At 41.5% G+C, this 21,932-nt stretch overlaps 1 protein-coding gene across 2 annotated transcripts in view; it reads right to left on the bottom strand.

Annotated features, from left to right (window-relative positions):
• kcng2 (potassium voltage-gated channel, subfamily G, member 2) overlaps window positions 1-13,602 on the bottom strand; it is a 35,245-nt gene extending 21,643 nt beyond the window's left edge. Inside the window, exons 1-2 of one of the 2 annotated variants that reach the window (XM_085792009.1) lie at window positions 13,065-13,602; window positions 2,814-3,717 (exon numbers count right to left, since the gene is read on the bottom strand). In XM_085792009.1, coding sequence (XP_085648135.1) covers window positions 2,814-3,605 — 792 coding nt within the window. In that variant the 5' untranslated portion in view covers window positions 3,606-3,717; window positions 13,065-13,602. Of the gene's footprint in view, window positions 1-2,813; window positions 3,718-8,860; window positions 8,917-13,064 lie in introns of those variants that run through there. The other variant, XM_085792008.1, reaches the window with a different exon arrangement.
• Window positions 13,603-21,932: the final 8,330 nt, after the last annotated feature.

Below are 21,932 nucleotides of genomic sequence, written 5' to 3' on the forward strand. Positions count from 1 at the left end.
AAGTGAAAACATATGCCCCTTCTTGACGTTCAAATATCAACATAACACACCGACTTTTATCACATACTGTGCATACATAGACAGAACCTCTGTGCAGGACATACACTGTGTGCTGCCAGACACTGTGTGTCCAGGTTTTGGTTCTTGTCAGGACAATGGAACCAAACCGTGAAACCAACACATTTATTCATTTCTTGGATGGACATTAGCTACTGGCCATTGAAGCTCTTCCATGACTCAGCAAAGAAACATCCTGAAATGAGCTGTGAATGTAATCTATGTTCCACACAACCATTAATCATTAATCCTCTACTAGCCAGAGGAAATCCTCTGTTTTTTTTATTTACAAGTTCAAAAAAGTTAATTTATTGTTCTGCACTGTATCCTACATAAAAAGTTGGTGGATTTCATTGGTATAATTAGATTAATGTTGATCGCATGAAATCACATTTTAAAAATACAATCTCATACGGTTATGCAAATCACTGCATGATGATATTATGCATTCATAAGCCTCAAGGCAACTTTCTTAGTAGGCCTTTGCTACTTTTTATAGGAAATAGTTTCTTGCTGCACACATTATTCATTACAACTATTACCATAAAATTCAAATAGCATGAATCTCATGTTAAAATCACAAAATTGACTTGATTTTTCCATTTACATTCTCTCTATTTCTGACTGTTTTCCTTGTTTTACCTCAACACTATTCACCATCCATATGGTGTGGAAATAAAGAATCAGATGGTGGTTCATTGGAAGCGGCTGACTGGTATTTTTTTTTGAGTGAGTGACTGAGAAATTTTAGCAACAATTCAAACTCAAACTTTTTAGACAAGTCTTGGAGTCTGTATCTACTCTGTTAATTAAGTGGCAGTGAGGCAGAGACTGCACTCAACAAACAAACTAACAAAGATGTTCTGTTGCTGCTTACCTTCACTCTCAGTGATGATTTTATACACAAGTGTGAAATCACAGGACAGTCTGTTGTTGTGTTTCAAAATTGATCGATTGATCTGAGTGTTATGTGTTGTATTCATGTCATTTTGTCAGAGTTGCCATTATAAAATAAGGATTTCAAAAGCAGAGCAACAGCTTAGATATGGCTGGTAAGGTAACATTGTGGTAATATAAATGAGCCACTTTGCAGTTACTGTTTCAAAGTTGTTCCATTTTTCAACAACAGAAAGACAGAAAACATGTAAATGAGAAGAGTTTCATTGTGTAGTAAACACTGCAAATGTGAGCATAAGGAACAGATGGAGGACTGACACTAAGCTGAATATAAATATGACACTGTGATGTCATGTGTTCACTGAAGTTCTACAACAGTTTTTAACTTTAGCAGCAGTATCACACAATTTATCGCATCCAACCACACTTGTTTTGACCTGGATACTCCCACTGTTTGACCACCCACCAGTCTTTATGCTAAGCTAAGCTAACCGTGCTCATGCTCAATCTTTATTAGGTCATAAAGAACAGATTTATGGAGACCTCCTCATCTACAATAACTCTCTGTCTTTCCTGAACATCCCCTACAGAAGAAATGAGTTTTGTTTTGTTCTTCATAGTGAGATGCACAGAATCTTTGGACTGCGACATCAAAAGTGCATCATAAAAAGCCGTGCACAGCAGAGCAGTTAAAATCTGTCTGTTTAAATTAAGCATCGAAAGGGAACGCGACATGGTGCACTGTAAATAAGCACATTCTCCATTTACAGCCCCCTTTTTGCTCAGTGGTCAGCAGGTCTAGATAAGGTTTGGGTAAACAAGCCTTTAATTATAAGGATTAAGATTTCATGGCTACAATTTGCATAATCATTGTGTTACATAACTATAATGAGCTTATTTCACATTCATTTAAGCTTATTTCATATTCATTTTTGGAAGCAGGTCAAGTAAAAACCAACTTTGCGGGAAAAAACATCTGTGGGATTTTGAAAATACGGAACCGAAGCCCGAAATCCAAACACTATTCATTCATTTAAAGGTATGTGACTGCATGGGCTTTTCATGTTCCGCATGCGCTGTCAATTACCGCATACATGGAGGAGTATGGATCTCATGTTGCTATGAAGGAATGTGTGCTCCTGCCGCAGTGAGGGGAGCTACACAATAATCTGGTATTCAAGCGAACCGAAAGGAAGCCTGGTTGTCCCTGAGCCGTCGCCTCTGTGTCTGTGTCACAATGATTTACAATAAAGCTCAGGAAGACTCGGTATGTGGGCTGCTGCATCAACATAATCTGAATTTGACTGTAGCAGCTGTAAAGCACACACATCCCTTAGGCTGTGGTACAAAAAAAAAGAAGAAAAACAGGAATCCTGAGACTGGGGGTTTCTTTCCTTCATAATTATGTTGTATGAAATCGTAACTATGGTGTTTTTCATAAAAAGCTGTTCAGCACATGGAGGTTTTAATATTTGTTCCACAGTTACACACAAATGAGACTGTTTATAAGATCCAATGTTGGATTTCTTGAACAAAGATTTTTACATTTCCCTTTGACTTGTAATATAATCCATGATATTAAACTATATTTCTCTGCTTTAATGTTTTTCTAAAATGTGATCCTGTCTCATATTTTAAACGTCAGACATGCTTTTATGCTTCTTTGTTTAACTGTGGTTGTGAAATGATTGTGAGGCTCAGTACTCAGTACCGCTGCGTAAAAATCCAATAACTCAAAAGATGTTCCAGAAATTAACTATGATAGAAATAAGTCTGGACTACTTTGATCATTTATATTCAATCTACAGATAAGAAAAGTTGAGAAAACTGTTATTAGTGAAGTGACGAGGAGAACTCACCCTCTCCTCCTCCTCCCTGAGGTCAGGCATGGTGCTGACACACAACGTCACAGCAGTGATGGCCACAAATATCACCGACAGACAGGCGAAGATCTTCCCTGGCAGGCCGGAGTGGGGGTTCTCCACCATGTCCCTCAGTCTCCGCATGCAGCCCCCCACGCGGGTCTCCTCCTGCGACCCCGTCCCGGCGGCGGTCTGCTGGCTCTCCTCGCAGGACTGCGGCGACGTGAGCTCGGCCTCCTCTTCCTCCAACCTCTGCTGCTCCTTGTACTCCTCCTGCCTGAGGCGCAGCTTCCTGAGGCAGCACCAGTCCAGGTTGTCCTCCTCCACCCCCCAGTACAGCAGCTCCTCCTGGAAGGACATGGCGCACATCTCCCTCAGGAGACGCAGCTTACCTGCCGCCAAGAAAGTGACGATGGTGCGGAAAGCCGAAGGGCTCCGGTCGAAGAAATACTCATTGCTGCTGCCGTCGTAGTCGTCGCACACGTCCATGATCTCCGCCTCGTTGCTGCAGCTGCGCAGCTTTCCCAGCCTTGATAAGGGGAACTCCTCCAGCGTCGACCAGGGGATGCGGTACTTGATGCCCCCCACATTGATAATAGCCGCTCCATCAGCCAGGCCGATCTCATCTCCATCCTGTTGGCGGGGCTGAGGGTGGAGCAGGAGCTGAGCCCGCTTGTAATACACACCCTTCTTGGAGGTGACCTCCTGTGGGTTCTCCACGCGGTTAAAGTGGAAGGAGGTGAACTGGTGCTCGGTGCTGCCTGCTAGGAAAGCCACCTCCTGGTACATCCCTGCCGCTCTGCTGGGGGACCCTGTCCTGTAGGATGCGAAGGGAGGGGGGCTTCACAGGGTCTGCAAGGGGACTGGGAGCTGGTCACCCATTCAGCAACACAGCATGTCTCTGTAGGACAAGAAACAACAAGTCAATGATTACTTTTTTCGAATGTCCGTACACACTTTGACAAAGCTCAATCTTTGTTCTTCAAACACCTCAGACTATAGTCCCTCAGTCTAACTGTGCATTCACACCAAAAGCTTCCAAAGCTTCAAAAACGCCGGAAGTCATTCCTTTTCGATGGGAGCCCGGCGACCTGAGCGACCAAAGCGTCAACTGCCGTCAGCCACACTTCCAAAGCTTTCAAAGCTTCCAAAGCATCACCAGATGAGAAGTTGAGTCTCGGTTAACTTGGTATGGTAATTAGCTGTGACGTGGTTTGGCGGCAACCAGTCAGAATAGAGGTGTCCTTCAGCTCCTTTAAAGCAGAAGTAAGTGATCCGCTAGTTTTGGCTAACTTCTTGTCAGCGGATGGAGTTAGCAGTCCCCTGTCCCCAGTCCTCGTCCCTACGTCACCACATTCACGCGCATCCCTTGGCTGCACACACAGAGAGGACCGCCCCTTTATGCCGTTCTCTCTCTCCATTGGATAAAGGTTGTAGGATACAAGGAAAGTTTTCTCCTCGGCTTACAGCAGAGCAGAGTGACTGACAGACCCGTGTTTCAGACCAAACACTCTATAGAAGTGATTGCTTTCGGAAGATAGAACTATTTAAGACTTATATTAACACAAACATTCCGCTTACTTCTGCTTTAAATGACCAGCGTGGTCGAATTTAGACGTCGGTCACGTGAAGAGCGATGAAAGCGGCTAAAAATATGCCTCTTTGGAAGCTTTTGGTGTGAACGTGCAGTAAAGGAGTGCTGAAGATTCTTGTTGGAGAATGTTGCTTCAAAAGGTTTTTTCTCAATACAAAACCTTTTCAAGCACCTTAATGATGTTCTCCACACAATTGCTTTACCACTGTTGTACAAACAAGTACAAACACCACAACTTTGTCCAACAGGTGCACCACTGTCCCTGTTTGAAGTGCAAGTGGTCACCACACCGTCAAGCTTGTGGAACCGTGAATCTTCAGTTCTATGCAGGACCAGCAGGTTTGATCTGTAGCTATTTTGTTTTTGGTTGTGTTCTTGATACATTGTGAGTTAGAGAGTTTGTGCTCAAGTCTGACCTTATCTAAATATATTTTTGAATTTTAGTTATTTTCAAGTTTGGGTTTGTTCAAGTTGCATTTTCTTTTGTCTTTGTCTGCACATTTCACAAAGGAACACTGTGTCCAGGGGCGCTTAATAAAAGTAATTTATGATGATGCCAAAGGAGAGAAATGTAATTACAGGAATCACACTCTCTGCTTCCACTTGATCTGCAATTTCAGAGCATCTTATCTTCTCTCGGCTATATTGGACATATTGCATAACCTCTTTGATCCAATGAGAACACGTAGGAAGTAGAGGGTCAGTCCATGTGAGCAGCCACCTGGCCAATGACGTGCACTTACAAAGAAACTTGTTTGAACACAGAAAGAACTTGTGATCCAATGATCTCTACTGGATTGATGTGATCCACACAAACCCAAAGTCAATGATTTTTAACTACAGTTCTGAAAACAGAGATGAATAGTCTGTTGGAGAAGACCCATGAGTCAACACAGTCTGCCTTTTTGAGGAAAATGTCAAAAACCACTTTGCTAGAGTTTAATTGCGATGGAAGCACAAAGAGAATAACCCTGTGTCAAGTTGTGGTCTGAACCCACGCTGAGAAATTAATAATGTTGTTTTTCTATTTACAGCATCACCAAGCTGCAGAACGAGACGATTTAAAGCACTGTTTAACAAACTGTGGGAAATCACAAAGTCAATAACAGACTCATTGTAATGTACCAAAACCAATATGAATATAGGGGGTGTAGCACAGTGTAGAAAACTCCTGTTTAAAAACATACACTGTGACGTTAACATATGTTCAGTGTTTCATGTATGTGCTGATGGTTTATTCATTTCTCATTTCATATGAACAAACAGCTACTGAAACAATGTATTATTCAAAACAGGATTGTCTTGTCCACATGAAAAATAGCCTATATTCAGAAGAAGAAAAGGACGACAGCTAGTAGGCATTTCTGCCTGTATGGAAATTATCTTTCAAAGACCAGACTTCAAAATAAAAGCCCTACAGCACAACTCACATCTGCACCGTTATTACAGTAGGTATTGGTGATGAAAGAAAACTGGTTTGAAGTGTTTTGTGAGCAGTTCTTTTGTGAAAAATCTCTCAGCCACAGCAATTTGTGAGAAGAAGAAAATAATAGTACAAAAAGGAACAAGAAACTTCACTAAAAAAAAATGAAAAATGTTTTCCCCTTTGACGCACTAAATAGTGAAGTCAGATGGTGAAACAACTCAATGTATTCCTTTATCTTGTATAACAACATGATTTTCAGTTGTGTTTGTATAAAAGCTGTGGAAGCCTCTGTAGCAATAAAATCTATCTGAGTCTTTAAAGTGAAACAATCGATAACTAAGCAAAAAATATATATCGCTGCAGGTTTTGCAGTTTTTGAATGTGATGTCTTCTTGTCTGTTTTCTGAATGAAACCAGCATCATCCCTCCCTGATCAAACAGTACACAGTGTCAGTCTGTGAGCTTTGGCTCCTTTCACATCTTCAACAACAAGCTCTTTAGATCCAATTACACATCTCTGAAGTCCTGCTGTTAAAACAAGCTGAGACATTTTTTGTTTAATCAACACGGGCATCTGGATACACAGTCCAGATAAGGATGGCTGTGGTGGGCCAGAGGCTGTGGGGCTGATGCAGGGAGACTGGGCACATCATCACAACAAATGAAGAGTGGGCCCCCTCCAGCGATCCTCGGAGCTGCCTCCTCTATTGTGAGGCCAATCATTTTGAAACAGGCCGCTGTCTCCAGGGAAGTGGGTGAAGGGGGTCAGAGAGCGGCACCTCCACAGCGACTCAGCAAAGTGCTTCTGACAGGAGCAGTTTATTGAGCATGACACTGCACCCAGGGGTGGCTCCAGGAGCACAGAGAATGAATTCAAGCTAACAGGAGAAGCTAAAACCACACAGGAGTCACATCTCTAATAAGGCTTGTTGAGTCGAGGAAATCCTACTGTTAAATACAGTACATTTAAAGCATTTTATAAAGTAAAATATTTGGTTCAGTACGTTAAGGCAGGAATGATTTAAGACTGACTGATAAACACCATCCAGCTGGAAGACGGTTTAGATTAGCTGAGCACAGAGTCTGGGAGCAAGAGGGAAGTGGACAGCCTGGCTCAGTCCAAAAGTAAATACACCCACCAGCACCTCTAAAGTTCACTAGATGACACCTCACAGTTTCAGTGTTCCATATAAAAAGCCACACAAAGACCAAAAATGACAGGTTGCACATCTTCACCAGGTGGACTGTGCCTTGACCAGAAAGAAAATTGAATTTGAGCCCACTGTGGGTCTTAACATTAGTGTAATAACTCATCTATCAGACGATGTAGCCCAAACTTTGTGCAAAATTCTATTTTCGAGTAAATCCAGGATGAAAGTGGGGTCGTTTTTTTTTCGCATTGGATAATGCAGGCACACAAATTATGTGTCACGTTGCTCAGCTTGGTCTCGCCCCAAGCATTGAATGTCCCGCCCGCTCGATAACAACCAATCAAATTTGTTTTCCTTGCTCGGGTAAACTCGTGCTGCAACTCGTGGAAACTCGTGGAAGGAGGCGTGACAAACAGGACAAACGGCCATTTCTGAACACCTTTAAAGGTGCTGGTGGGTGGACTTTTTTGGGGGGGGCACAAATCCAGCAGGATTTGATACTGTATAAGTTGAGCAAGCTCCTGGCTGTAGTTCACAGATGTTTACTAAAATGAATCCAGTGGTCTGAATGCAGGTAGATGCAGGTAGAGTCTGATTAATTACCTAAAGTGATGTCACACTATAGCCTACTGAGAATTACATGAAGGTACCAAACTCAGCTTGCCAATTAAGAGTAGGCCTAATGAAGGTGTGAATAGTCCTAGTGTAATATGAACAAAATACCAAGGACAGGTGATTAGGTGTTACAGGTTTAGGTGGATCTGCATACTGGTAGATATGATTCTTGCTTTAAACCAATGCTGTAGCAGTGATTTAAAGGAGTGTGCAAATGTAAAATAGTTCAAGGATTTTAGATTAAATGCACAGATCATCTTATCTAAAATTAACCCCGATTAAATATCTGTGTGCCCATAGTTACATAGCACAGTTAAAGAGTTCAGAGTGACAAAAGAGAAACACCAACTTCAAGGTTAAAGCATTTCAACAAAGAGTTGCTAGCAGCTAGCAGCATGGATCTAAATGATATTAGCCTTTGGTCCAGATGGAATATGAGTGACATTTTCATGGGTCCCAGAGGACGAACCCTACTAAATTCAGTTATCCCTTGACCTTTCTTCCAGCTTCCAGTATGAGAGAGACTATTACATGGATTACCATCACTTTTAGAACAGATTTTCAAGGTGGGGAGAACCATCATTAATTTCAGTGACTTTCATGATCCTCTTCCTTTTTCTCTAGACTGATCCAGTCTACCAACACTGAGTCAGACCCTCATCGGCCACATATAAAGCTTATGACATTTCCATCAGTCTCAGTAGTAGCTTCTGTTCCCTGGTGAACATGGTACTAGGCTATATCCCTTATGCTAAACAACAACAACAAGCTAGCATTATCACTGAAAGCACATGTAGCATGTGTCATATGTTGAGTGTGGATCTGTGCTCTTCCTTCAGAAATAGCACCTGAAAAAGATGCATTACGTGCCAACTCTGCATTATTCCTTCACCACAAGTTGCTCATGCTAATACAATTTACAGGACTCTTTGCATAAATGTGTAACCCATGCATCACTGATGCACCCGCCTTCCCTCAGCCACTCAGTCTTCATCTTTGTAAAAGGCCTGAAGCAGAGGTCTATTTTGGGACGCAGGGATCTTGACTGACACTGAACTACCACCTGACCTGCTGCTAAATCGACTGATTGATCTCCTCAGTGCGACTCTTTGTCAGTGACAGACTGCGCTCAAAAATAATAGGACAATTAAGTTTGTTGCCTGAAGAAGCAGTGCGGCAATCAGTGAATTTCATAATCCTGAATGATGCAAAAATGTCTCTCTTGAACTGCAATAACCAAGGAAAGAGGGCTACTCACAACAAAATCATTCAAACAAGGGTCCTAGAGGCTGTGATGAAGAGAAACTTTTAGAGTAAGCTATGAATCACAGAAACTGATGATTTGTTGACCAGTCAGGATTTGAGTCACCATAGAGACGCTTTATTACTTTAATTTATTATTTACAATGTCTGTAATCGGAAATGGCAAACATCAAGACCCGCTTTCCGCAGTATAAATTATAAACGGGCTAAATGGGTTGTTCCAAAGTTGACAATACTTTTTATACCCCACATCCCATTATTAACTTATTGAGAAGGCATTAAAAGCTTAAAACTGAACTGGAGCTGTGTAATGCTGAGTTATTTGATCTGAGTCATTTGCTTTACCAGAGTACATTGAGGACCAGCAGTGAAGCCAGTCACAGGCTGGACCAATTGAAATACATTCTGTAACAGTACTACATACAAATCTAAGAAAAGAAACATCTCAACTTCTTTTATTGGCCTATAAAGACAATAGGACAATAAAGGTTATCAGCTGCTGTGGATGTGGACATATCATTACTTTCAGTCAGCTGTCTTATGTGTTGGTGTAACAGAGAAATTAGTTAATTTCATCTCAGGCTTCTTCTAAATGTTCATTAATGAAATGTTCCTGCATTAACCACGGAGACAATGATGAGTGAATCACACTTCTGACTGAGATTCTGCTGCAATAGCTAATGCTAATGCTAGTGTAACGGCTCTCTGCGTTGTGCTGCAGGTTTGCACGTCTTCTATGGGTGAGTGAGTATCGCTTCACCTCACTGGTCCCTTGTGACTGTTAGTGGCTATACCCGCGGAACAACAGGGAAGAGTTTAGAGGAAGAGTTTGGAAATGATAACGGATTCACTGATTTGTGTTATTACCATGGACTACAAATAAAGATACAGATTTGCCGGTGCATATTCTCATTTGCCCAGGTCATAGTATCTCAAAGGAGGTTAAATCGAAAGCAACTGGACTTAGTTTCCTAGACAAATAACTAAGTCCACTTGCTTTTGATTTAACCTCCTTTGAGATATACAGATTTCTAAATTGGCAGCATCCAACCAGAATCTTATCTAAAAAAAAAAAAAAGAGGCAAAGTGGTGGGTTAACTAACAAGCTAGACGTGGTGAGCTCATGTTATTGCAGGACAAGCTGTGTTATCTGTCCAATATTTGCACAACAAATCCTCCAAAAGGCACCAATAATGGAGGGTGGAAATAAGTTGCAGAGACCTAACTGTTTTGTTGGTTGTTTGTAGCTCTGCTGTAAGGTTGGACAATTAGCCTACCATGGGAGTCTTCTGTAACCAGCCTCTTGGCCATTTAAGGAATTGCAATTTTAGCACTTAATGGTAGGGTTGGGGATCTTATTCTGTGGCACTGCACAAAATTGAAAAAAGTCAGTCACCTGTGGAACGAACCAGCCTGGAAAAACACCATCCAATCATCTTGAACGCGACATTCAAGATGCAGGATACATGTACCACACTCCAGTCTGGTAGGTGGCTGGCAATGTAGTTCTAAGCTGGATGCTGGATGGTTTATTATGATGTTAGGTGTTTTCTTTAACGTGAATGAGCCATGAGAAATAGTTGGCGGAAAGTTAGCAATGCTGCGTAGTGTCGCACCACAAAGGCGATACTTTGAGGCACAACCAATGAAATCACCTTGATGTGAACCCAGGGCTGAACAAGCGGTGCGTGTGCCTGTGCTCTGGAGGCGTGGCTTCACAGAGAAGTCTGAGGAAAGGAGCTTGGACTTTTGTCTGTGTATTTTCAAAATGTGGCCTGCTAAAACCGTTTTTTCCAGTATCTCCAACCATACAGTACCTTTAATGCTTGGTCACTTCATAACCACTGTATGTGGTGGGAACAAGTAAAAATGTTTTCTCCAATAATATGACAACACACCTAACCATGGTAAGTTGGTACACATCAAAGATTTCTAGATTCTGCTGACTAATATTAATTTTCATCTCAGACTAAAACTAAATGAAAATCAGGCACAAGATCTAATGCTGTTGAATTTAAAGCCAAAAATGAAAGTATGGGTGCTCAGTCTGGAGAGGAAAGTGGAGCCACTTCTCATCAAAGTGATTTGGACAGTTTCTCTTTGCACAGCATAACAAAGGATGCAGATTTCTGTTGTGCAAATTTTCCCCACCGGAACTGATGGACTATTTTTGAGTTAAGTGTTGTTGACTAGAAACATTTGGTTTCATTGGACACATTTTAAAGCTACAGGCCCATCAGCTTGTGTTAAAACTAATGGAATGAACTTTTCCCTTTATCCTGCGCAATCTCAGAATTATGTTCAATGTTTTTAAATGTGAAGTATAGAGTATATGTGCCATATACCTGAGTGCCCACAGTTCTTTGTTTTCTTTTCTTTTCTTTCCCCAGATACATTCTCCAGATGAAGCTCACCTGCTGTTGTAACACACACTTAAAGTGAAGGCTGGATGGGCTGTGAGAGAGGGGTTTTTTGGTCTGTTCTCGTCGGCACAGCCCACGTACGACTGACAGCTTTTTGAGCACACTGAACAGGCAGCGTTGCCTTTGAGATGAAAAATGTTGCGAAGTAAAAGTGCCACTGAAATCTAATTTGAGCTTGAATGCACCATCATAGTTTCATCATTTGCCTCTGAAAAAAACCCTTGGTTCATTCACTTTTTGGAGCGCCTGACCATAATACAGTGTCTGACAGAGCCACGGCTTGATATTCTAATGCTGCTATAGAAGCTTCATAAGTACCGTTACAATTGCTAATAGAAATTTAAACCTGCGCTTGGAGCCTGACAGTCGAGTGTCAATCAGCTGATTCAAAGAGCCAGGGAGGGGGAGATGATGGGCTGAAGAAAGTACTGCCGGGGAAATGATCTATTTGATGGTGAATGTGATGTTTGTGTGGAAGTAGTAGTTATTAGGACAGAGGAGCAGATTAGAGATCACAGCAGAAAACAAAAAAAGGAGGAAGAGCCGCCTACTTAGTAACACATGAAGAATGTGACACATCTCATCTCTGTTTTCTCTGTTTTGCCTCCTCATTATGTTCCTCTCTTTGCAAAAAAAAAAACAAGGAGTAGAGCTGTGGCTTTCTACCTCATGTCACCGTGGCCCGGTTGTCTGCAGGTTCTCAGCCCACCCGACACCTTCCTCCCATTAGCTCACCTTTAACTGCAGAGTAGGAGGACTAATGACTGAGACGAGCTGATGTGGCCGTTTGGCTGCGCTGCAAAACCTGACGCAAAACCTTTGTGTTTCAGAGCATATTGCCATATTTGCTGCAATCTGTTCTCATTAGTTCCTCCTCTGAGGTTTCAGAGGGGACCAACCGTGTGTGTGTGTGTGTGTGTGTGTGTGTGTGTGTGTGTGTGTGTGTGTGTGTACGCATCGTATATGTGAATTTACAGCACAAGAGCCCCTCAAAGCCTCCGTCTCCACACATCAACAGGTTAATGATTCCAGCACAGGGAGGCAGTGACATTTATATGGCCAATCCATACAGGAAAGTAAGAAGGGGGGGATGTCTCTGAAAAGGCATGATAGCTGTTTTAAAAGCTTCTCATCTACTTAAGGTGTAACTCTTTGACTCAAGTATTGACAGGCAGATCCAATTATCCATGGACCACCCTCCAGAAAAGTAAGGTTCCTGTAATGAGAGTGGGAGCTGTACAGTTTGATCAAATTTAACAGAGAGCAGCATTAAGCATAGAGCAAAGGTGATGACAGGAGCTCATGTAATTACACACAGACACATCCCTAAATGAAAGGAAGCAGGCTATAGTAGTCCTCCAGCATCCCCCCCATAGGAGCAGTGTAATAACATAATAGGAGGAGATACCATTAAGTACCATAAAGGCACCTCTGGAAGCACTGGAGTGCCTTCAGGAACATTATGGGATTGTTATAATAATGAATCAAAAATACCTTGAGGACATTATGAAAGCATTAATTGAGGACCATCACCTCCTGTGATGCCTTCATTCCCCCTATAGGAGAAGCTAAATTGAGGAAGTTTGTCAAATAGAAATGAAACAATAGATTGAGCTTCTATAAAATAATAATTATAAAGAATAAAAATAAAAAGTCGTGGATCTGCATGTGTTATATTGTTCTGACATTTTCCAACGGAACAGTTTCGACCTCATTCAATCTCAAATAAAGAAACAACCTGTGAGATGACTGTGAAATCCCCGTGGACAGACTCACCCACTGTGTTGTTATTGTTGTTGTTGGGCTCGTGTCCATCAGTTTCAGATCGCCTGTGCGTCCGCGGCCGTCAACATGCAGCATGCCTTTTAAGTTTTCTCCACGCCGAGCCGTCTGAGACACTGTGGCGTGGCCGTGGGCACAGTTAACGCGGAGCTCAGTGCGCGGCGCTCACATGTCGCGCGGAGTTTCATTTATACAGGCTCCTCCAGTCCAGACGTCCGCACGCGGCCGTTTCCCCTGAAGAATCCCTGAGGTCCACGGGAGACGCAAACATGTGTGTTAAATCCACATCAGCAAAGACTCTGCCTCTCTCCAGCAGAGACGACGGGGCAGATGTTGCAGAGGAGTGTGCGCGCGTGTATGAGTGAGTGAGTGAGTGAGTGAGTGTGAGTGTGTGTGAGGCTTGGAGCAGGTGAAGCGGCTGTGTGTGTTTGTGTGTGTGTGTGCAGCTCACTTCTCGCACCGCTGTCTGTTCAGGTGCGTCCGGAGCTGCGCGCTCCGCGGTGCGCTGCGCTGCGCTGCGCTGCGCTCTGCCAAACTGTGTCTCTGGGAAACCACGACTGTTTCAATACAATTTCACAGCGTCAGGGGGAGTGTTGTGTTGTGTTGTGTTGGTTATGTATTTCTCCTCTCTGCTTTGTGATGGGCTCCAACTCTGCTTTGCTTTCCTCACTAACTCGTGTCCTGATTTGGCACCAAAAATCTGATTTTCAGATTTCTGGTTTATAAAGTTAAATAAACATTTACATAATGTAAAATGCTTATATCATTTAATTATCATCTTAGCTCCGTAAAATGATCCTATAATATAATTTTATTGTTTGTTTTTGGTTACATCCACATCTTCCCAAAGCTACAGAGAACTAAAAGATAACATAGTGAGCCATGCACAGTATAGTGTAGGTGACACACACTTTCCCATATGCCACACTGTCACTAAGTCACACACACACACACACACTCCATCTGAGAGAGAGGGCGTGTCTTCTGCAGACCAGCTGAAAGCCTGTCTTATAGCCTGAGTTTCTCTTTAATTCCAGTCCAGTCTGTCAACAGGATGTCAGCCTCAAACTGAGCGCATTCAAAACGAGAGACAGCGGAGAGACAATAATTGCTGTGATCGATGGTAAAGCAAACAGTGGTGATGGCAGCAGAAGCATCCATTTGCAGGATATCTGGTTTGCTAAATGCCTGCTAACAGTTCAGGGTTAAAGCTGCAAATGTGCTGACATAAAAAATGACTCTGTTCAGATTTTAAATGGGAGCAGTTTTCAACGGCTAAAAATAGAGACGGGGACGGCGCGTTGTGTTTTAAAGACTGAATGTTGGTTGTAGAAACTACCCATCAGCCATGTGACATTAAGTTCAATTGCCATTCATCATGCTGAAGTGTCCTTGAGCAGAGAACACTGCCCAACCACCAGCTACAGGGCCGCTTCACTGCAGCAGCGAGTTTGACCTCTGACCTCTATTTTAGAAAGCAAGAAAATTGTTTTCTCTGCAAACAACTGCAACACAAGAAGAAAGAAAATAAAAAAAATCAAACATGAATTGACTGAACTTCTGTTTTGCAAAAAATAATTCACATTCTCTACAATCCATCAGGAGACATGCAATTAAACAAATGTCAAAGTGACAGTCAGCAGCTTAGAATGTATGTATGGATACATAGGGAACAACTTACTGTATCTTGACTTTTTGTTGTGAGTACAACATTGAAAATACCTACAGTACGCTTCCCGCAATGCAATGCAGTGCAATTATATTTCTACATGTAAGAATATGTAGTCTCCATGACCCAACTGAAATTACAGCCAACAGTCAGTGATCACAGCCACTTTGTACTGTAATAATCTACCATGGTGAGATCTTATTACACATGCATGTCCTGCCTTGACTTGAGATTTAGAGAGCAATTACAGAAAGTATCAAGCTGGACCTTGAGGGGACCTGAAGCAGAAAACATGCTGAATCCTGAGAGGAAGACGTCCTTGTTTAAAACAAATAATTGATTCAAAAAATGATTCAGGAATATGCCCCAGAGGTGACTTTGGACTGAAAAGAACAGAGAGATTAGAGAGTTATGAGATCCCTAAAAGACCAGGAAAGTTAAATGGACTTTTTAATGGAGTAAAGTCACAATCAGCCAAAGAGGGACTTCAGACGTCCCCTCCAGGAGTCCTTAACTCCGCAAGTCCATTCCATTCTGTGTTTGTTCCTTTGACTTGAGATGGCGTGTTTCTAAAGTTAATTCTAGCTCACATCAAGGTAAAAGGTTCTTCCGGGCCCTTTTTCTCTGCCGACAGGCATTATTAATCTGCCATCAGTTCCCTTGTACTCATCTCTCTCTCTCAGGCCAGACTGACTTTTAGTGTATGAACTTGTTATTCAAGGAGTTCATGCCACTTGACGAAATGAAAAGGGAAGTTTGTTGTTGTGTAAAATCATATTTAATTTAACCGTTCTGAGACATGCAGCTATTCTGGGGTTGTTCCATCCATTATATGAAAAGCTTACCTTATCAACAAGAAAAACAATGACAGCAGCAGAACATCAGAGCAATGAGTTTACAGTCAGCGGTATACTGTAAGTAAGCATGAGTTGCACTGATACAGCTATTAGCCACTCACCACAAGCATCTGGCATTGATGAATTACCATGCTCTCAATATGCTGCATCAGCCATATGGGTACATAATAAACTTTGACTTCATCATACCCCCGCCCCCTCCTGCAGGAGGAAGATACTGGGCCGTGAGTAACAAGCTGGGCTTATGGTCACATTATGTTTCCTGTCTGGTGTCCTTGCAGACCTCAGAGTGTGTATACTGAGGGAAGAGATGAAAAGAGCCAAGAACACGCGAGACCTTGTTTACTCCAAACAAAGCAGTAGGTTAATGATGCTTGTTCGTGCTAATGTGCACAAAAACAGTCTTTCCTTGCTCTTTAAGGATCATTAGCCATCTTTTCATTTTATTCTTTTATATTTTTATTGCCCTGGAGGCTTTGTTGGGTTCTTTCTTCTTTAAGTGGCCCTATGTCAGCCTCACCTGACTGCTCCGTCAGGTCAACTCCATACTGAACCAACTGATCCACACTGTTCAACTGTTAATCATTTTACAACTTACTATTTCAACTGTTTATTACTGTAGCTATCAATTTAAACTTAATCCATTACATTTAGCTAACTACTGTAGTTCAACCATTTATCCACTGCTTTGAGTCGGCCCATTACCACCACAGGCCTGTTACAGCCAACATTTTACATACATGGTTGCCCATAAAGTTGGAATAATTTTGTTTTCAGACACATTCCTCTTTTTATTCCTATCATAAAAGGTTTATTGTGGTTTAATTTTCACTGTGATGTGTTTGGAAAAGATTGATCAAAAATGTTTTGAGACACACTTCACACTTTATCAAGAAAAAATGACACTGTCACAATCATTTCATGAGAAGAGATTAAAAATATATATTGTATTCTAATTTTATGGGCAACTGTGTTATCTGTTGTTTTTTTTTGTTTTTTTTTAGCTATCTCATCCAATAATTCATCAGCTAAACTTATTGTAGTTAACTGATTTTTATCTATAATGGCTATTTGTGTCTAAAACTCACAACACAGCTTTGCCATTACCACTTGAATATTTCAATCATTTTTCCAAAGTAGATATTATTGTTTTTTGATGCTTCCCTTATGGGACTGATCAAATATGTCTTTTTGACTTGGTCCTGCTGAGGATATCGATCCCTTTTCTCTATACGGTATCTTCTTCCTCAAGGGCGCAGAGTGAACATACACACCCAAATAAATTATGAATCAGTTAATACCAGGTTTTGCCTTATGATTGTGACCTGCCGTTGTAATGAGATGCTAACCTTGTGCACGATCCCGACTTGATTCGAGGTCGGCAGTGAGGGGCTTTCAATATTAATGACACAAGCTGTTGATGTGTGTCTACCCATCAGTCTCCTGGGGCTCAGCTCACAGCTTGAAGATTCAGACACAGCAGAGACCTGCAGCTGGTGAAAGAAAAACAGAACAGGCTGAAAGTGTTAAGAAGGACGAGTCCTTGTGCGTTGTGAGTCACTGAAGTTTAGACAAAGGGAATCCGGTCCCGTCAGGCGGTTTTGGTTTGTTCAAACTGGGTCAGTTCTTTATTCTAGTGTGTTTGTGTTACATTAAATCATCTGAACCTGAACTGATGCAAGTTAACAAAAATAAGTTAGTCACCTAGACTAAGTCACAATAATACGGCTGAACACTTCACAACCCTCAAGGACTGTGGAGTTGTTTGCAGAAAGTGAGAGTGTAATCCAACCAACAGAAAAAGTAAAACAACTAATTAAAGTTTAAATTTTACTTTCTTGGCACGAACCTAAAAACTACATTTTAACCTCTGGTATAACGCAGCTCAGGTACTCATTTTATCATAAAGTGGCATTACAGTACATTTTCTTTCAGTCAGCTACAGAATAGATTTTAAAGTTCTGCTACTGGTTTACAAATCACTGAATGGTTTAGGTCCAGAATACATGAATGACATGTTAGTAGAGTCTAAACCCAGTAGAGCTCTGAGATCTACTGACTCAGGTCAGATAGTGGAGCTCAGAGTTCAGACCAGACATGGTGAAGCAGCATTTAGCTGTTATGCTGCACACAACAGGAGCAAACTACCAGCAGAACTGAAATCCCAACTGTAAGCACTTTTAAATGCATGTTAAAAACATTTCTCTTTTCACGTGCTTATAGCTGAGCTCCTTTTAAAAACTTTATTTACTTTTATTTGCTCTTGCTTTTAACTCTGTTTTTAGTGTTTTGTTTGTTTTTATTCTGTTTCATGCTTCTTTTTTAATGTTTTGTCTTTACGTAAAGCACATTGAGTTGTTGTTTTTATTCTGTTTTATGCTACTTCTTTTAATGTTTTGTCTCTATGTAAAGCACATTGAGTTGCCTTGGTATGAAATGCGCTATATAAATAAAGATGCCTTGCCTTGCCTTGCCTTACATTATCCTGCAGGTTAAAGTATACAGAAGCAGATACATTCAGGTTATTTTCACCAGCCCACCCACCCACAGATACAACGTACGGTACAACAGCACAGCAGGACACAGGGATCGAAACACAAATAGACATGCAGATATAATTTGTCAAACATAATGTAATGGAGCTTTTTTTTATTACTTTTTCATTCTGAAGACCATGGGGAGACAAGTTGTCACTGGTGAAACGGCTAATGAGGATGTGAGCAGCAATAGAGCTATAAAATAGATGCTTATACAATGTAGGAAAAGAAAGCCAAATGTCACCTCTGGATGGCATTTATTCCCATGTCAGCTTTACAGCCATTTACCTTTCTCACTGCAATTCCCTTTAAGTGAAAAGATTGCATAAGTTTAAAAGGTCTAGGTCTCCAGCATCCTGTAATCATTATGAGATAATGAGTCGTAATGGTCAAATCAATTTAGAAAAAAGGCACTTTAGAGTTGAATAAATTACATTAATGCATTCCTTTGTGAGCACTTTTTGTCTTTTATGGATTTTTTCATAAATGTCATTGGACTTGGAGCAGTCGGTGGGTTCAGGAAGTGTCAGTCAATGTCAGTACTTATAACTACTGTATAAGGCAGCTAGAGAGAACATTTCTAATTCCTGCAATGTACTGTAGATTGTGAATGGTGGTGAATGTGCTTTTTTCACATATATAGAATATTTAAAGCTGCACTAATCAATCAATCAATAATTGTTATGGGAACAATGGATCTAAAGACTGTATTATGTGGAAAGGGGTTGCTCATGTTCCGAGAGGCGGAAGCACCTCTGGACATCAAATCTGAATATTATCAGGTATATGTAAGAGACTGTTCTTCAGTTTAAAAAACAAAAGAGCTCATAGGTTGTTTGTTCAGCATGATTATGACCCATAAACATGTCTTTTTTTTGTTGGTTTGATTTGGTTTGTTATTTGTTTTTTTGGCAATAGTACTTAGCAACAGTATTAACTGTCAGGGGCTGAGAAGTGTAATTACACTTGAGACATATTAATGTATGTATTTTTCTAACTCTAACCAACTACATTTACCATCTAAAGGTACATTCACACCGAACCTTTTATTTTTGTCAATGCAAACGGGCGATTGACCGATTAATCACTGGGGCTCTGAGACAGAGCGAAAAATCGCTTGTCGCTCAAGATGGAAAATCCAAAAGGTCGACATAATTTCTCTGGTCGTCAGTAGCTCGTCGCTCAACACTGATTGGCTGCCGTAATCCCGGTGGTGCCGGTGTATACAGAGAGACATGGCAGTGGGCATGATGCCATCAAAATGAAAAGGTGAGTCTCTGCCTCACTGACGAGCGATTGCAGCTGAGAGACAGAGCGATAACAGAAGAGCGATAACAGAAGAGCAATACGAGCGCACTTTAACAATCATTTAAAATTCCTTGAGCCCAAGAAAGGGTTTGTTTCCAATATTTCAGGACCGTTTCCTGAAATATCGCACCTACTGTACAGTGCCACACATAATGGACATAATGGACATAATGGACGTGGGTTGTCATGATTACCAAGATAAACACAGTGAGGTTTTAAGGTACAAAAACAATTTACTGTTAGACTTAAATAAATTTACCAGATGTGTAAATATATACAGGCAACAGTTAAGTCTGATGAGCTGACTTTACATCAATAATTCTTTGTGCAATTTCTTCTTTTTAGTGAGCTAAGCCATGCTGCACCAATCAATATTTTTCTAAAATCTTCATTGGATATCAATCACCCCACCATATGTGACCCAGCTGAGGCGGATCAGGCCCGAGCTTGTGTCCAGATGGCAGGCTAGCTATGTCGCTCCCCGTGGTTCTCCTCTCTGGGCCACAGCCATCTTGAAACTCTCTCTGATGCCTCAGTGTCTTCATGGACGGTCTCTTCCAAGCCGCCCTCCCATGGTACTGTTAACTCTATCAGAGACACTTGATTCGTGGACTCAGGAGAGTGAGAGTGTTCCCACAAGTAAAAGTGGAACTTCTGGCCCAACACGTCCCCGGCCCAAGTCTGGCCCATTAACGACCACATCTTAGCAAAGTCTGGCTGTGATCCTCCAGTCCTGGCTGAGGGCCTGAAGATTTTCTGTCTGTGCATCAGAATAGGTCCTGATTTGGGAGTAGTATTTGATAATCATGTTGTTTGGGTCAGATTCTGGCCATGGAACCTTCTGTTACTGGTCTAGAAGAAAACTGTAGCATTTCCAGGTAGCTGCTATTAGCAAACACACTGAATAAAACTTGCAGCAACCTAAAAGGTGATTATTGCTGACCTTCAAGCCAAACAGCCAAGATATTTAGATTATGAGTTGGTGAAGACTAAAACAAAACATGTTAATTAAAATTGACTTAATTTGTAAACAGAAATACAAATCAAAATCTATGCTAATGTTCTTGTGTGTATGCCGAGTATTAACAGCAGACAAAATAGTCGGTGAACAAAAGTTATTAGAATGAATATGCTTTCATTGTGTGACTGCAAAAACATCATCAAACAATGCTAATGTTCTGTGTCTATCACATCGCTATATCAACATTATGAGGTGATAAAATGTGTTAGCTCTGTTGTGTTGGTAGCTTCCAGGTTGCCAAAGAAGATTAATACTAGCTTAACTCCCTGGCCCGAATCAACAAAAACATGCAAGTACTCTCATATTTTCAAGGCCATGAAAATCCTCTGGGAAGAAGTTTTCATTGTCAGAGCTATAAAAACCAAAAGGTCTTTGTGTTGAGACTTCTTCTGAATTTAAATAGACATTTCTTCAAACAGTAGTTTTAAGGGGTAAAAAAAAAAAAAAAAGTCAATATTTTAGGTGTCCGCCTTTATTCTGAAAGACTGTGCAAACAGCACCTATATGAATTGGACCACTGCTGGTAGCTTTCTGTCTCGACCTTTGTTATAATGGTGTCATAAAAAGTCAAGATGAGCACACATGCTGAGAAGAAAAGGCAATATGGACACTGACAGTGGATTTCTGAGAATCTGTCTTTAGTGTTTGTCTGGCTACAGAAATGTGGATCAGAGGGGGGTAGAAGTGAAGTTTGCAGAGATATCAGTGAGGCAGATTGTTGTGTTGCAGAGCTAAGTGTGCTGGAGTGTCAATAATGTAGAGTGTCTTGGTGAGCTTTCTTCATGGTATCACATCCCATCAGAGGACAGGTCTTTCTCCTCTTTATTGGCCCCATCAGGCTGACAAGTGCTCTGCTGCTGTTGTGCAATATTGAAGGGGAGGGAGAAGAACAGAGGGAAGGAATTCCCATTCCAACTGCCATCGAACTCCACAGTGACATTTTTTTTCCTTTGCTGTCGCTATCACTATCACTATCATGCCTTCCTCAAATCGAGAAATCAGATCTTTACAAAGTGACAGGGATGAAACGATTCCTCCATCCAGCGCATACAGAGCTGCAGCAGTGGAACCTGTCAAGGCCCTGGTAATGATCTCCTGCATCATGTGCATCGGTGTTTATGTTGCACACACGTGCATTAATATGCACGTTATTTGATTTGCAGAGAAGAAGACAGGAGTTGAAATTAGATTTGATGATGTTGTGATTTGATTTGGAGAGAAACAGGCATGATAGGGAAATGTCTCCTGCGTCTGAAGTACAGGGAAACGAATCACTTACTGCAGTTTACATCAGCTTCTTCCTACCAGCACGTCGTCCGCTCGCAACAGTCGCACAAGTCTGAGATGAAAAAGATCAACTGTGTGCAAAATCCAACTTCCCCTGTCGAGCAGTGCACATAAAGATGGGTCCGGGGCAGCATCACAGAGCAGCCAGATCTCTGGATGGACCCCTGACCGCTGACAACCTGC

Source organism: Trachurus japonicus, chromosome 11, assembly GCF_045865225.1.
Source record: "Trachurus japonicus isolate A0001 chromosome 11, Traja_1.0".
NCBI lineage: Eukaryota > Metazoa > Chordata > Actinopteri > Carangiformes > Carangidae > Trachurus > Trachurus japonicus.